The following is a 17,272-nucleotide window of genomic DNA, read 5'->3' on the forward strand; positions in this document are numbered from 1 at the left end:
TTTAATTCATCAAGTCTTATATTTTAATCGATTAATCGAATATTTTAAAGCTTTCTTTAAATCATTTGTGAGATCGGTTAAAAATAATGGTGATGGTGAGATTAATTATTGTATCGTTGAGATCGAGTATTATAGCAGTGAGATATGTGTTTGGATTTCAATGCAGCTGTATTGTTGAGGTGAGAATTGAAAATGATTATTAAAGAAATTAAATTAGAAATGATATGTAATATAAGTTTTAAATTATTTTAATTTTATGAAATTATTAAAAATATGTGAAATTGTAATTTTTAATAAAATTATTAAATATTATAGAATATATTATTTATATTAATATATATTAAAATAATGTTGTATTAAATAATAAATAAAATTATACTTATATTAGAATGCAAATTATAAAAAATATATATAAAATAAAAATGATGGAGATTTAAACTGATTTTTTTTCTCTTATTTCCTTCATAGTATAACAAATAGAATACAACCTTTAAAAAATTTTATATTTATTTTTACATGATTTTATATATTTATTATGTACCATAATATATATTTTTTAAAATATTAGGAGTAAATTAAGCTAATTAGTTTAATTGTAAAAATTCATAACAGATAACCAACCGACTTAACCTAATCTAATAGCCTACAAAATCGAATGAACCATCATAAGGTATGAGTTAAGTTGAGGTAATGAATCATAATTTCTAATGGCATTGCCTCTATCAGGGACGAACCCAGAAAATTCTGTTGAGGGGCTCGAAATTAATTTTAATTTTTAATAGTCCATATATTTATAATTTTAAAGAATTAAACCAAAATTTTATCATTTTTAAAGAAGTCAATGTACAATTCTACCTTTATTGATTTAAAATTTTTTAATATTTAAAGAGCTTAAATAAATAATTTTCCATTTTAATAAGGGATCGAGTCCATGTCAACCCCCTACATACGCCACTGCCTCCTCGATGTCAATTGAAATTGAGAGCCTCCATCAAGAATTCAAGATGGAATGCTGTTGGATCTAAAACAAATGGTTTTGAATTAATATTTAGGGTTTTTGTTGTTTTCTTCTTATTTTCCTCAAAATGGAAAAGTCAGCTTCAAATCCTAATACCACAATTAGCATATTGAAATTCAAACCCTAATATATGTTTTTTTGAATAAATTTATAAATTAATTAAATTAAATTTTAGATCTTTTTTTATATACATCAACTACTAATTCATCAAAATTTAATAGCTCAAATTAAGATAATCCCCTTCATGTATTTTTAACATACAAGTAATGCTTAGTAAACTCATAATGTGCATCCTTGATTTAATGGTTATTAAATAAAATTATTGCACTCCATCAGGGTATAATAATTTAGAACTAAAACCTAAGATTTTATTTAAGTTTGAACATCGAGTTATAAGAAATTTAATATTTTTAAATTCTGGATTCGAAATTCAACCCATATAAATGAGAGAACTATGAAATGCCAAAGCCCCTAAAATGTTAATGAAGGGCAAGGGCAAGTTGCAAAAAAGGGGGATACACCTTTATTTGACATCTTTGTCTTTGATTATCTGTCCATTTCTCCTAATTGAGATAGACAAATTGCTTTTATTATGTCCAAACTAAAAAGGGTTGTCTAGTAATTGAAACCCCATATGCTACCAAAATAGTATCCATTTTTTAAAATTGTGTATTAAAATTTATATAAAATTCAATTAGGGTAATCAAGTGTTCTGCCTTGGTGGAACACTTTCATCTCAAAACATTTTGAAAATGAATAAGGATAAAGGGTATATATAATATAGGGTAAATTGCTTACTTGGTCATTCAAGTTTTTAGCCGCTTTCATTTTAATCACTCACATAAATATTTGGTAATTTAAGATAGTTCTGAATATGCGGTGCGGTGCGGTGCATTTAGCTTATTTTTTATCTCACGTTACAGTATTTAATCTCAACGCCGCCATTATTTTAACATTCATCTAAATTCACCCTTAATCACTGTCGTTACAATAATTTATCGTTTCAATCAACTAACCGTTAAATCTCAATGGTAGCTGACTGGTAATGCCATTTCATCATTTTTTTTTTACTTTTTCACCCATTTGTTACTGTTCATGGTATTCTTCCCCAACCCATTTTTTCCTTCCAAGCCACCCCCTTACTTCCACCCTTTTTTTCCTCTTTTTGTCTTCTTCTTCCTTTGCTCCCTGCTTCCAGCAACCGCACCTATCTCTTCCACCACCCAACACTTTGCTGCAAATGGCAAAAACAAGATGAAAAAACGTAATAAAACTCCTCCGAGTTCTCCATTTTTCTTCTTCTTCTTCTTCTTTTTAATCTTGTCTTCTCATGATTTAGTCAGGTGAACATAAAATGATTTACTCTTACATTTGAAAGATTTCTCAAACATCGTTAATACACCCATGACTATCAATGTTAAAACCATGTTTACATCGAAAGCCAAACAAAACCCATAACTATGGACGGATAGCATATCCATATGAAAACTCGAACAAACTCATACAAAGATCAAAGCTCAAATTTTGAAGCTCGAGTGAATAACCAGAAAAAAAAGAAAAAAGAAATGGCAGAACAAATGTAAGAACTAAAACATCTGAAAAATAATGTACCTTTGACCCAAAATGAGATCTTAAGGACATTGGACATACTGTTCCATCTTCACCACCAAAAACATCGTTGGATGAAAACTTTGCTGACAAATGAAAGCTCCCATTTTCAAAATTTGGTATCAACGGAGAAGATTGAGAGGGCCCAAATGGATGTTTTATGTTAACGGGAAATGAAGAGAGATGGAGTTGTTTATATATTTTGGTATGTTGTTTTTAATTTATTATTATTTTTAAATATTATTAAATTTTGTGATCCGAAAGAAAATATTTTATCTTAATAATATTTTTTAAAATTTATTCAATAATTAATATAGGTGGAGTTGTAAAAACAAAAACTTTCTTTCTTTTATGTAAAGATGAGGGATCGGTTTAACATTGCGTTAAACACTTGGTTTTGAAGTTAAAGTGCGATGGAAAAGTGTTTTTTCAATTTCACTCAACCGCGAAAAGCTAGGGTTTAAGCATTTTTTGCTTTTAACTTTTACGTTTTGAAATACAAATTATCAAAATATTCTTATTTGTAATGTATTATTATATTAAGTTATTTAAATATGATTTATTATTATATTTTAAATTTTAAATTATTTCATGTATAATTAAATTTATAAATAATTTATTAATTATTTAAAATGTATATTTTATGTATAATTATATTAAACTATTTAAATATTATCTAAATTGATTTATTTTTAATTTCCAACATTCATGAAAATTTTAATTTTTCACTATAATTTTTTACAGTAATGCCAAACAATTTAAATTAACAAATCATATTTTTCAGCAACATTTTTCAGAACTGATATTTTCAAAAGCACTTTTCAACCGCAACAATAATGCTAAACTAGCTCAATATAAAAACATTAAAATATAAAAGTATCATCGTAATAATATTAATTATAATTTAAAAGGAGTATTTCTGTAAATATGATATAAAAGTATAAAAAGATATTTAAATCTATTAATATTTATTTTAAAAAATAATTTTAATTATGATTTTAAAAAATAAATATTTTTGTAATTTCATAATTGTTCATGACTTAATTAAAAATAACATTTGTTTAAATATAAGTATTAGTTGTATTTTTGGCCTAATATTTAAAATTCTGTTTAGCATCATAAAATCATTATCCCTTCAGGAAAAAAAAAAAGGTTAGATGAAATTTAAGTTAGAATTATAATAACAATAAAATAAAAATATTTAAATCTATTAATAATTATTTTAAAATTAAAATAAGATTACAGATTAAGATTACTAATTTACTTTTTTTAACTTTTGGTCTATATTTTTTTAATACTATTTTGGGTCGAAGGTGGTATATAAAACCCTCCCAGTAATAACAACTCTAATCTTCAAATTTTGTCCAAATACTTAAAAAAAAAAAAACTACAATGTTTTACAAAACTTTTTTGGACTGGTAAAATTGAAATTTTATTATTTCTAAAAATTATTTTTTAAAACCAGTGATAAATTTCATTTTGTTGAACCTAATTATCTAAAATTGAGAAATTGATAATAAGAAAATGGATCATCATTCCATCAAGCCATAAATCCAATTAGACGGTAATTATAACTCTCCAATTTCTCAATTTGATATCTATCCATAATTGATAGATAGATGAATAAATAAATGTAAGATGATTATGGTAATAAAATTATTGAAATTTAAGATTACTTAATACATTAAATTACTCTATTTGGTTTATTAAGTTGGAATATAAAATTTTGTTTTTTGATGACAAAATATAAAATTATCTAAAACTTTTTTATTAACTTATCCTTGTTATAAATATATTTTTATATATGAGTAAAGTTAGAAACAATTTTAGAAATTATTAGCATGCAACTTTTTTCATCATCAATGATTTTTTAGAATTTTTTTTTAAAAAAAATTAGCAAATTAACGTATATCTTTCAAAACATATTTAAAAATTATTTTTTGCTAAAAAAGTTGACTGTATTAAGAAATTAAAAAAATTATGATTAAGTATACATTTTCTTAATTCAAATGTGAAACTAGATTTATTAAAAAGGTAAAATCTTGGGTAAATTTGGTTTAACCCAAGCCAATAAATTCAAATATAAATATTAAAATAATCAAAGCCAACCTATTTTGATGATAAATAAATAAATCTTATTTAATTTAACTAAACTAGTTTCTTAATTTTCATCCATTAAATTGTAGAACAAGACAAAACAAAGTTGAAAAATAAGATTATTACTAAATCTTAACACCATTACGAATGTAACATTTCCAGCCCAAAGTAATCTTTGAAATACAGGGGAATGTAATAAAATAAGATTTCGTGAACCAAAAACTCTAAATGATTTTACATTCCAATTATTCAGAAATAATTCTCCATTTTGTAAACCAAACACCTTCGAATACACATTAATTTAACTATCATCTTAAGCGCCATACGTTAGCTTGAATTTAATGTGAAGCATATTTAAAATACATGAATTTTAATAACATTAATTTTTGTAACAAATAAAATTTAAATTGTCTATGCAATAAGTGTACACGTTTAAAATTTAATTCACATATTTTAAATATGCTCTACGTTTGACTCATGCTGACACTTAATGCCCAAACTAACATTAGACTAATAATGGAAGGACCTTATTAATATGATACTGACACTTTAAGGACTCAATCAGAACATTTTGAAGTTTAAAGATGAATTTAGAAATAAAAGTAATTGCTAAGAAAGCAAAGACCCTCCTGCCTTTGATGTTTTTATAACAAAAAAGACCGAGCACAAGTGGCCCTTGATGCACTTGTTCCTGCTGTGCATATAAATTGACCACTACTACTGTTTTAAAGGAAAAGCCAAGAAGTCCCAACATGAAGACTTCCTCTTAGATATTCTTGTCCTAGAAAAACAACATACTAAATTGGCCCGAAGATACCATCCTATCTTATGTCTTTGCTTTATCACCATTATTGGCCACTCTCTGGGCCCCATTTCACCCCCCGACAACCAATAAACCAAAAGCCTAAAGGTGGTTAAAATCCAAACTAAAACCTACAATCACTTCCATTCCATATATATGCATATCTTTCATTTAACATTCAGCATATCAATCACTCACTTCCCACAGAAACTATAAGCTTTTTCTTAGTGGGTGCCATCTTTTTCATATGTCTTGGCTTGACATGAAGGGCATAAAACACCAAACTACAGTGAGGAAAGATTATTACAGTAAGACTTTGCAATTTTCACTTTTTTTTTAAACAAAAGAAATCAATTTAGAAATGATTGGCAAGTGAAATTGTAAAGCATTAGGTAGATTTACTGGCAAGTAAAAAGTTCGTTTTATTCTGTGAATATATACGTCTTATCTGCTTCAAACTCTGGTAATCAGCTTCGGAGAAAGTCACCAAAGCTTATGATGATGAGTCTGTATTTGATACTGTCGGTATATAAATCTATACTCTTAGCAGTGAATAAATGCATATATCTCGTTAAAAAAGCTTAAAAAGAAGCACATAATATTAAAAATTTTAACATGTGACAGTAACTTATGAGCAGTACGTTGGAAGATTGTGTGATGATTTTGACCATGAATGTTAGCACTTATTAGATATGTCAACTCTGAATTTCATGCTCAACTCCAAAAGGACTCCATGTAAAGGTGTTCTCATTGCAGAAAGATAATAAAAGTGGCGAATCCTATAGCTTTGTTAAGTGGCAACAGTGAAGATGATATAAGCATTTGTCCCCCCCCCCCACCCCCCCGGGAAAAATCCCAAAGCATTGCAGGCAATGTGGGGTCTAAGAAACGAAATGTGATAGAAAATAAAGTTAGAAAAGGCTAAACATCATACCTCATACTTTTCAATTTCCATTTATTCCACTTCTCCCAGTTTAATCCAACTATTCAAACCATACCAAATTTCGAAAATCCCTTGTATTCGTTCACCTTCAAAAGGGGAAAAATGGTTTTCCAAAGTGAAGGAGCTGAAACTGAAAGTAGATCCACTAAACAACAAAGCGAGCTAAGGGTTAACGAAGATAGCAATATTGAAGCAATAGAAGAAGAGTGGTTGAACCTGAGACTCGGTGGGAACTCAATACCAGCACCTGGAGACTGCGAATCGGCCTCAGACCCTCAGTTAAGGCCATCAGTTCCTTCCAAGGTTTTCTCCTGCAACTTTTGCAGGAGAAAGTTTTATAGTTCACAAGCCTTGGGTGGCCACCAAAACGCCCACAAACGAGAGAGAGGTGCGGCCAGAAGATACCAGTCCCAGCAGATGATGATGATGATGGGTTTGCCGATGAGCAATCATGTTGTTCGATCGCTTGGTGTCCGACCACATTCACTTGTGCACAAATCAAGCAGAGATGGAGCTGTTGCTGCTGCTGCTGCTGCAAGTGTAGGGAGATTTAATGATACATATGCAGTGCAGTTTACAGTTGATGACGGAATGGGTTTTGTGTGGCCAGGCAGTTTCCGTTTGGATCCTCGACCACCCGAACCACCACCAGAACCAGCCAAGCTTGACTTGAATCTTCGACTCTAATCCATCTATCTACTCTCCTGTCCAAGTTTAGATATCTCTTGTAAACTACGGATTATTGTTGGCATAGCTTTTGAGATCAGTTGTATTTTACTGTAAACATAACGTTAAAACAGATATTTTCTCTTCTTTTTCCTTTTGCCATCAAAATCATAATTTTGATACAGCCCAAACCATAAAATTCAAGACAATAACTTTTTGGCAATCTGAAAGCTGATAAAGACTAATTGAAATCAATGTGATTCGACCAAATCAGTTTAGTCTAAATGGTTTCAGCTTAAGTTCGATACGAATTTTATTTTAAACAGGCTAAACTCATCATTTTTTGTTAATAAAATGAGTACCTAAACAACAGACTTAACTAACTATATTTCAAAAAAAAAAAAAACTACAATGAAATATTCATGATATTTAATAAATATAAGATAAAATTTTTACCTAAACCCTATCCAATTACGCTGTTCACTAAGTCAATTAACTGAGATAACCAACAGAAACAATCAAAATTTTTGGGGTCTCTAAAAACAGAACCTACCGACTAACCAATTACATTCCTAGTCTGCAGAGACAAGCAGGCAAGGTCATAGTCATAATTCCCATGTAGCAACATTGAAGTGCTAGCCACATCTAAATATATTACTAAATGCCTGCTGAGGGAACAGTATCAAGAAAGCAAAACATAGACCAATATCTTCCACCCAAAATCCATCCGGTTCTATCATTCTAACTTATGCTCTTCCTGTAGTAACCCATTCATCAACGTTGTCACTTTCCCTGAAAAAAAAACCTTATCCAGAATCTATAAACCAAAATAAATATATACATATAAATTACAACAAATAAAAATAGGTGTATTAACACTGACCCTATTGATTGTAAGTCACCAAAACGGACAGGACAAAATAAAGCTTATTGACAAGAAGTTTGCCAAAGAAAACACTGTTCCTAGTTGCCAGCAGCAACTGATTATTATTGATCTCCTAAATCTTAAAGGTTATTTTCTTCTTGTACCAGACATCTGGCAGCACTTGATTTGAGATCTTTACCTGAATTTCAGGTCTAGCTGGTATAATTGGGGTCCTACAATTTCCAAGTCTAAATTTTGATGAGTTTGCTCGGTACAGATTGTTTGCACAGGCAGTGGAAGATTACCTAATTACATAAAAGCTTAATTTCACAATTCCCAGCAATTAGTCATTTTACATGTCTCTTCGGCTAGGCTCTAGTCAAAGCACTTAATCTCAGTACTTCAGAGCAAGATGAATTTCTCAAAGAGAAAAGGGCTCAACATATTAACTCTGATACCAATAAAATGAATATTAGGAGCCATTGCTATCCAATGTGGGCTAGTTTATATCTACTACACCTAAATTTAGCAACAAACCAAGGCTCGAATCCCTATTCTAGTTAATCAGCTTTACTTTTTAAAATCACTAGTTTTTAACTTTGAACATACCCTGTTGTTTATCAACCAACTTTTTCACGTTTAATATTTTTTTCTGGTTAGAATATATAAATTCAATTTATCAATCAAGTATAGAAAGCATTTTTAGTACAAGTTGAGCTATGTTTAGCAACACACCTGAAGCAATGAGCTATGCTCTAATGTACGAATCTGACCACCATTTCCAAAAGCTCCTTTGATTAATTTCTCTTCAGTCTTTGCATTTGTTTATGAAAGAAAAGATGAAACTAAGGCACTGTAAACCAAAATGAGATGGAGAATTCTTACTATGAAACTAATATGAAACTAAGGCACTGTAAACCAATATGAGATGGAGAATTCTTACTATGTTTATATCCAAAATTACATTTTTAAAAAAAAGTTTGGTAAAGGTACATGAAATGATTTTAACTCTGATTTTTTGCCCAAGGAATCGACCCTTTTGGATCAAAATTCACAATGACCACATTATACAAATAATTTGAATTTGTTGCACAAGGCAATTTAAAGTCTACAAGTTACCAGGGAACAAAAGCTTTTGGGTCAGATACACGATGACAGGAAGCCTTTGGCTGCTGATGCTTGGATCACCATATGCAGCAGAATCAGTAGGATAACCTTTCTGCTACATAGTTAGAATAGCATCGCAAAGCAAAACATTAATGTCACAAGATCAATCAAGAAAACCTGCTTTAGTTCATTATATATCCAAATAAGGTTCAATGTCCAAAATTTAGAGGAATTCCTTGATAGACAAAATGCCAAGCTGGAAATAATGTGACAATGTATCTAATAACCTATCAATTCATGATATATTGAGAAAACAATCAAACATTAAAATATATGTATGCATTCACACAGCCTCTCGAGGAATAGAATTTCAACTTGAGATTAAATTTAAGGGTATACTTTTTGACCCCCAATCACACCAAAAGGAGAAGGGGAGAGTAGCTACTTGAAATGGTACATTTTAAAGTTGCAGTAACAAGGAAATAAGATTTGTCACTTTAACTTACAAGGAAATTAACAAGTATGACAGTTAATATTCCCAAGTAAACACATATAAAAGTGAACATGCTAGTGTGGCATAGGCAAACACGAAAAACCAGAGAGGAAGTCAATGATTATATACTTACAGTAGATAAAGATTGATATGTGCCTTCCTTCCAACATCTTTCTCGAAGAATGGCAGGATGTGCACTCCCATCAAAAACACAATGGATGCGGGTGCCCCACAATCTAAGTAGCACTCCATCAACCAAAAGTAATTAGAAAAACTGAGTAAGTGGCTGAAAGGGGAAATCAATTCAGGAGAGAAAAAGAGTGCAGTGGCTTATGTATTAAGAGTTTTTCAAGCAACCAGATGAACCTGAAATTAGCATTTCTTCCAGGATACAGAGGGGAAAAAATGAAGAGATGGTTAAGAAAATGTCAACCACATAGATTTGCATAATCAAAAGCATTTTGTAGTCACCCACTTACCCAAAATTGTAAAAGAAACCAAGAACTTGGCATGACTATTTAGACAAAAGAAAATAATGCAATCAGCTGCCTTCCATTCTAACCTTTCCAAGATTATACCCATTGTAAAAAACCAAAACTTGTCTAAGTTATCACTTTCACGGTTAGAAGTGACACCTAATTATCAGTCAATTCATCTTCATACAAAACTACCTGCGTAATAAACATGAATACTTCCCTAAATGCAAACTTAAGAATGTTAAGAAAAGCATACAAAATACAATGTATCGTCTTTCATACCATGTTTATAGTTTAAGACGCTGACCTCATCACAGAAAAGAATTGGTTCTTTTCATGTGAGTGCAGCAACATCAAGCCGCAGTGTGCAATCCTCCCAATGGAGGCCTGAGCTCCCCTCTGAAATTTCTTCCCTTGGGTTCTGATTGCAATTTAAAATGACAACAAAATCATCATCAATCACTATCCTAAATATCCTAGGACACAAAAATAAACCTTTGCAAAATTTCCTAGTCTCTAAATTCTCAAACAAAAATTGCTAATGCATGACATAGAACAAAAGCCTAATTCTAGCAGCTCCTTTAAAAGAAAATATACCTTGTTCGAATCAAGCTCAACCATGTCACTTCCACAGTCATAGTCCAATATCACCTGCTGGAACGGTTTACTGAAACATCCAAACAATCAATTTTGCTTCACTTTTAGTTTAATATTCAAAAGTAAAATAAAATCAAACTAAATGATCGTAAAACTGAATTTAAATAACCAAAAACGTTAAATAAAATAATCGACATTTCTTTTTACCTTCTGAATTTCCATTGAGCAGCAGAGGGAACTTCAACAGGAGGCAAACCTTCATGCTTCCAACCGCTTGCGACGAATATCGTTGCCGCTTGCGACGTCTTTAAGAGAACCAAACAACTTTCACCGAATATCATTTCCGGTAAAGTGGCGAAGTTTGGAGTCTTTGTTCCCATTGTTGGAGAGCCAATAAGTTGAGAATCAAGCGGTTACGAGACTCGATCTCCCGTCCACGGAAAAACAAAAACTCGGCTCCCACCGATTTTAGTTCTTCCTCGTCTACTTCCACTTCCATTGTTCGCCGATTTTACGAATTTTCGACGCTTTTTTTCTCCTCTATTTCACCGGCTCGGATCCCATTTGGGCGCCAAAACCCAAAATGAATTTGTAAAGCCCATTCAGATCATTTGAAACCAAAGCCCAATGGATCATTGATAAACTAGACCTATCATCGGTTAGGCCCACCCAAAAAGTGTGAGAGTTTGGGCAAAACTATAGACCCGAAAAATGGGTTTAAAGAAAAAAATAATGCTCATTTTCTAAATGAGCCGGGCTTTGAGTAGAATTTTTATCTTGAGTCCGGTCTGGCCCAAATTACATGCCTATATGTATTATATTTTTAAAATTTTTTCATATAAAAAATCTAAAAATATTATTACAATTGGATTGGGCTCGGGTTTAGCATTTTTAATATGGGTCAAGCTTGGGCAAAATTTTAGGCCCATTCTTCGAGCCAAGCTTAGGCCTAAATTATGTATCAATTTGGCCTAACCCATGATCAGGTCTATGATAAACAAATCTTTGCAAGAAAATTGCATATATGTAACAAACAAAAGTATTCATGACTCGGGTCGAAATTCAATTCCAAAAATATTCGAATATTTCATTCATGTCGGTCCAGATGAATCAATTTATAATTGTATACCTCGTGTTACAATGATTTGTGACTCCCAAGTAACATAAAAATATTTTATAGGAATTACTTTTATCATATTATTTTAACTCAAATACATTTATCTTTATATAATTATATTCAAATTTCATTTCATTTGATTGGATTTGTTAAATTTTTAAATCAAATTTGATTGACAAAATAAGACTTATTAACTCAACTAATTCAGAATTTTTTTCCTCAATCAAATGCTAACTACTACCTATTAATGTGTAATTTTTTAATATCATAATTATGTTTAAATATTTTATGTTATATATAAATTTTGATATTTCGTGTTATGCCATAAACATTTAAGGTAACTATCACCTCGATGAATAGCTTGAATTAAATAATTAACTCAACAACTAACTCGTCTTAGACTAACTAATTAAAGCAAATTTAGTAAAGAACCTACATATTAACATATGATATGACTCGAATATAAAATTTCAAAAGTTCCTAATACCTCAACTTTATTATAAAACCAAAACCTCATTCGCATATGCTGAGTAAATAAATATGCACTACCAAATTCATATTCATGGGTCTATATTGTTGTAAGTTTCTTCGAGGTTTTCAATTTTCAACTCATAATCTAGTTGTGATGAGAATATGTTCAACTTAATCCGATCATATTAACTAAAATCATGTCTGTTTTATAATTCATGTTCAGGATTTTTGACGGTCCCTTCCAACAATAACACATACGAGCAATTGTTTTACTACAAATGTAAGCTTAAATTTAGAATTTTTCCACATCATGAGCATGGGCGAATCTAGGGGGGCTAGCAGGGGCCCCGACTCCCCCTAATTGGCCATTTAAAATTTTTAAAATTTTAAATTGTTAAAGGTAAAATTACACTTTGCCCCCTAAAAAAATAAAAATTTAATTTAATCCTTTTAAAAAATACATTTCTACTATCGTAAAAATTACAATTTAATTTCGGCCCTATAAAAAAATTCCCACCATCTAAAGATCAAATATCTATTATAATATGCTAACATTGCTCTATAGCAATGATTGAAACTCTCAAGGTTTAGAATTTGGTATTGTTATCTTCTCTCAGGGATGAAGTTAGAAGGTGAGCAAAGTCCTTTTTAACCCTCATAGTAATTAGTTAACTAATTAAGTTTGTTTTAACCTTCTGATTAATGAAAAATCCTCTAAAAAGCAGTAATTAAAGCTAAACCTATTTAACTACTTTTGTTTAGATTTGAACCCTTAAAATTTTATAAATTTATCTAGACTCTACTAAATAAATTTTTAACTTCATCCCTGACTTTTCTATTCGGATATTTTATTAGTGATTTAATTAAATTGAATTTTATTTTATATAATAATGCACAAATTTGATATTAAATTTAAAATAGAGTTGCATGTTTGATTTGAATCTTACAATAATACGAATATTTGACCTGCTACTATCCCTAATTAAAAAGTAATGCCTTGGTCTCACAATGGATTGAAATCAAATTGACAATAAAGTAATATAAACTATACTATATTATGATATAGTCACGATGTGGATGAAAAAATGATATAATAAATATATCTGTATTGATTAGAAATTAAGTAATGTTTTGGTTGAAATAGTAAAATTAAATGTTTAAAGGTCATCGTCATGTATTTAAATATCATAATTGAGTTTTTATTAATTTAAACATAATAATATAACCTACTTTGTACATAGAATGACATTTTAGTAATTTTCCAATTGAATTGGTGCTCAGTTGACTCGTCAAGGGCTTAAATATAAGTATTAAGGATTCTGTTGTCGTGGGTTCGCTCGATGCCAACAATTTTGCACACTACCAATGCTTCAAGTCAGAGACCTGACATGTACATAAAACAAAGGGTACAATTTTAAATTAAAAAAAAATCGTGGTCGTAAACATAATTAATTTACTCTATCACTCTCTAAGTATAGAAACCTCACTTTTATATCTAAAGACTAGAACACTCACCTCTAAATTATTTTCCTAGAAACTTAGATTGTAAACACAATCAATTTAATTACTCACAACTTGGACTCACAATATACGTTCCTCAATGAACAATAAAGTGCTCACTATGCTCTCATACAAAACCTATATAGACCTCTTGATATGTAGAAGTTATCAAGACTTTCTAACATACTCGAGATCGATTACAATCCAACCCCTTGATAACAACTAAAAGAGTAAAAGAAATATACTAATAAATACCAATATAAAGTGAACTAATGCAGATTGATTCTTCAAATAAGTCTTTAATGTGATCCCGATCTGTTCTCCACAATCTAAGGGGTTTAATTATTTGATCAGAACCAATTCAACCTCCAAGGATAGTTGCTTTAAATGGATCGGTCTTCAAAGTTCAACTTCCCATACATCCAAAATGTCAACACAATTCAAAGCTCGAAGATTTTGTTTCAATAAATTAAAAACTCCAAATATGACAAGTTGTTGGAGTATCGTTGGGTTGATGTAAGCGACCACTTTCAGCTGGCACTTAGCAAGCCACTTCAAAAATTTGCCTCAACCAAACTCTTTTTGTAGTCAAATTAATTTTTACGTATCGTTTGTTTTAACTACAAAATATTCGCCGATAGAGGTTGCTTAACAAATATTCAAGTTTGTTGAACTAAAACTTATGACAAATATCATGACTGAGTATAAGTTAGATATGCAATTCGTGTATATGGGTATATGACATGGCCTGAATGAATCATACTTATGTGTGTTTGTTAACTAAAATAGGGTCTCTATAATTTTTAATGTTATTAATAAATTGAATCCTAGACACTTCATTTTAAAGTTATTTGTTAACGAGAAAAATAATTTCAACAAATTTCCTCTTAAAATCTTAGTTATCGAAAAAATAAGGAAAGATTAATTATCATGCACTTCGTCGATAACAATAACTAATTTATTAGTAAATATTAAGATTCACTTTTGCATTAATAATTAAAAGTGAGATTCTGTTGCTTTTAACTAGATTCCATAATATTGTTTTCTCTAAGTTTTATTTATTATGTTTCTAATAAATTTTTTAATTTAAAAAATACCCTTTAATTTTTAATTACTTATTTTACTAAAGAAATAAACTCATCATTGATCTATGTGGATTCGACCTTACTTAGTATTAGATACATATATTATATTTTTGAGTAAAATATCATATTTAGATTTGGCACTCGCAATTAATAGGATTAATATTTTCTTAATAAAATTAACAAATATCTCGTGAGTAAAAGTATTCGTGCACTAAATCAAAATCCGTTTCTAAATTTTTTTTTTAGTTTAAACTCAACCTCGATTCGATTTATCTAAATGACCCATTTTACTATTTAAAAAAATAAAATATTAAAAATATATAATTTGTAAGCTATTAGAAAAGGAAAGGGGGAAGAGTTTTCACACATAGGATTCAAATCATGAACCTGAAGCAAACAAACTTGAAACTTGTATGAAGCCTTGTCATTAAACCAATAACATATTAGTTCTTTAACAAATAAATTTTACATTAATATTTTTTTTTCTATAATTAAAGTTAAACAAAAATACTTTACGATAATTTTTAAAATATATATATTGGGTTTGAGCGGCCCGAGACAAAAAATTCCTTATCCAAATCAAGAGCAAAGTTAGAAAATCGTTTAAAGAGGTTAAAAATGAAGAATATATTTCTGGGGATGCCGAAACATAATTTTACAATCATATTGACTTGTAAGTTAATAAATTGTGAAGGGACTATATAGCCAATTTACCATTTTTGAGTCAATGCCAGTTGAGACTTGAGAGTTGTACTTCCCCTAAGTCAAGTGCCCCCCAAAAAAAAACCCACAAATAATACAAATATAAAATTAGAAAGAAAAAAAAGATTTGATAAATGATAATATCATGTGCATGCTTATATATTTTTTAGGAACAAAACACTGAGTCGGTGGGAAATTGGAATTTTGGTTTTGTTTGGAATCTATGAGTTTGACTGAAATATTAAGAACCGACCGACCGACCTGATTTTTTCTTAATATTTAATCTCTTAATTACAGCATTAGGAATTTGATAATATGACTCAAATCTAAACATGATTAAACAATAACTAAGATTTGTTTTTTTAATAATTTCTTATCATCATCGATCGAGTCTTAGTTTTATTGGCATTGCCAATGCAGGTAAACGTGAGTTTAAGTGCGCTGAAGCGCATTATCCTCGTATTTATGAGTTGAGAATGGACTATAAATAATTCTACATATTATATAAAAAAAGATAATTGAAATCTAAAATTTCACTAAAGATATACAAAATTAGAGGATTTTTAATTAATATTATATTTAATCTTCAAATTGTTACTATTGCATATCACCTCCCTCGAATCTAACCTAAAATGCATAGAATTATTAATTAGAATATATAACTAATGGACGGTTAAGTGCTAAATTAATTGATCAAAACTAAAATTATGTATTTTTTCAAATGCCACACTGCCTTGCCTATCCCCTAATTTCACCTCTAAAATAAACTAATCAATTAAGGTTAAATTTCACATAAGGTCCTTGTGTTATATGTTTATGCGGAATTTGGTATCTTGTATAATTGGACAATATTTTGCACATTTACAAATGAAAAAAAAGAAGGGAGAAAGTGTATTACATATCAATTTGTACAAAAAGTTAGTCTTAGGACTAAAAATACACATTTCAAAAAGCAGAGGACTAGAAATGATTAAATTACAAAAAGAATACGGTGTTGTTTAATAAACTAAAAAAAGATTAAGTGGTAACATTGAATTTAAAGTTAATAAAATCTATTTGGTATATTACTTAAAGTTAATAATTAGACTGTTTGATAAATATAAATTTTAAATTATGATTTTTTTATTATTCTTATTTTGTAATATTTCACATCAAATTTTAAAGGTAATGTTTTTAAAGGACAATATAATGCTAAAAAAATAAAATAAATTAAAAATATTCTCCATTAAGCAATAAATTGTTCCTTATCTATTTATCATTATCCACATTTTTATGGGAAAATTCTATCACGTGGTTATTTTTAGATTATTAAATATGTGTAAAAAAGTAATTCACAGAAAAAACATAGGCATAATGATAAATTTAGCCCTCAATGTTTATATCATTGGTCAATTTAGTCATTATTCTTTTTTGAGTTAAATTTGGCCATTAACCTTTTTAAAAGTCAAATTGTTTAACGGAAACGCTGACTAAAACATTAATTCTTTAACGATATATGTGTAGCAACCCGCGTGGTAGTTCATGTGTACTTCATGTTAATATAACATTATTTGTTTTATATGCCACATCAACAAATAATTTTAAATATGTAGAAATATTCAAAAATAATAAAATTTAAAATATATATAATGTATAAAAATTCAAAAATAGCACGAAATACATGTGGATTGCCATGTTTAGAAATTTAATGTTTAAGTCGGTATTCTGTTATTATATTTATTTAAG

General features: G+C 29.4%; 1 protein-coding gene and 1 pseudogene across 1 annotated transcript; one reads left to right on the forward strand and one right to left on the reverse strand.

Moving 5' to 3' along the window:
* Nucleotides 1-5,713: 5,713 nt before the first annotated feature.
* Nucleotides 5,714-7,281, forward strand: LOC107918522 (zinc finger protein 4). The gene has a single exon (XM_016848096.2). The coding sequence runs from the start codon at nucleotides 6,571-6,573 to the stop codon at nucleotides 7,153-7,155; it is 585 nt and encodes a 194-aa protein (XP_016703585.1). The 5' UTR covers nucleotides 5,714-6,570; the 3' UTR covers nucleotides 7,156-7,281.
* LOC107919440 (TIP41-like protein) lies at nucleotides 6,467-11,225 on the reverse strand (annotated as a pseudogene).
* Between the last annotated feature and the right edge of the window lie 6,047 nt (nucleotides 11,226-17,272).

Source organism: Gossypium hirsutum, chromosome D13, assembly GCF_007990345.1.
Source record: "Gossypium hirsutum isolate 1008001.06 chromosome D13, Gossypium_hirsutum_v2.1, whole genome shotgun sequence".
In the NCBI taxonomy this organism is placed as follows: domain Eukaryota; kingdom Viridiplantae; phylum Streptophyta; class Magnoliopsida; order Malvales; family Malvaceae; genus Gossypium; species Gossypium hirsutum.

What these genes read in the sequence shown, in the direction of transcription:
- LOC107918522 (XM_016848096.2), top strand. Translation starts at nt 6,571, where the DNA reads ATGGTTTTCCAAAGTGAAGGAGCTGAAACTGAAAGTAGATCCACTAAA.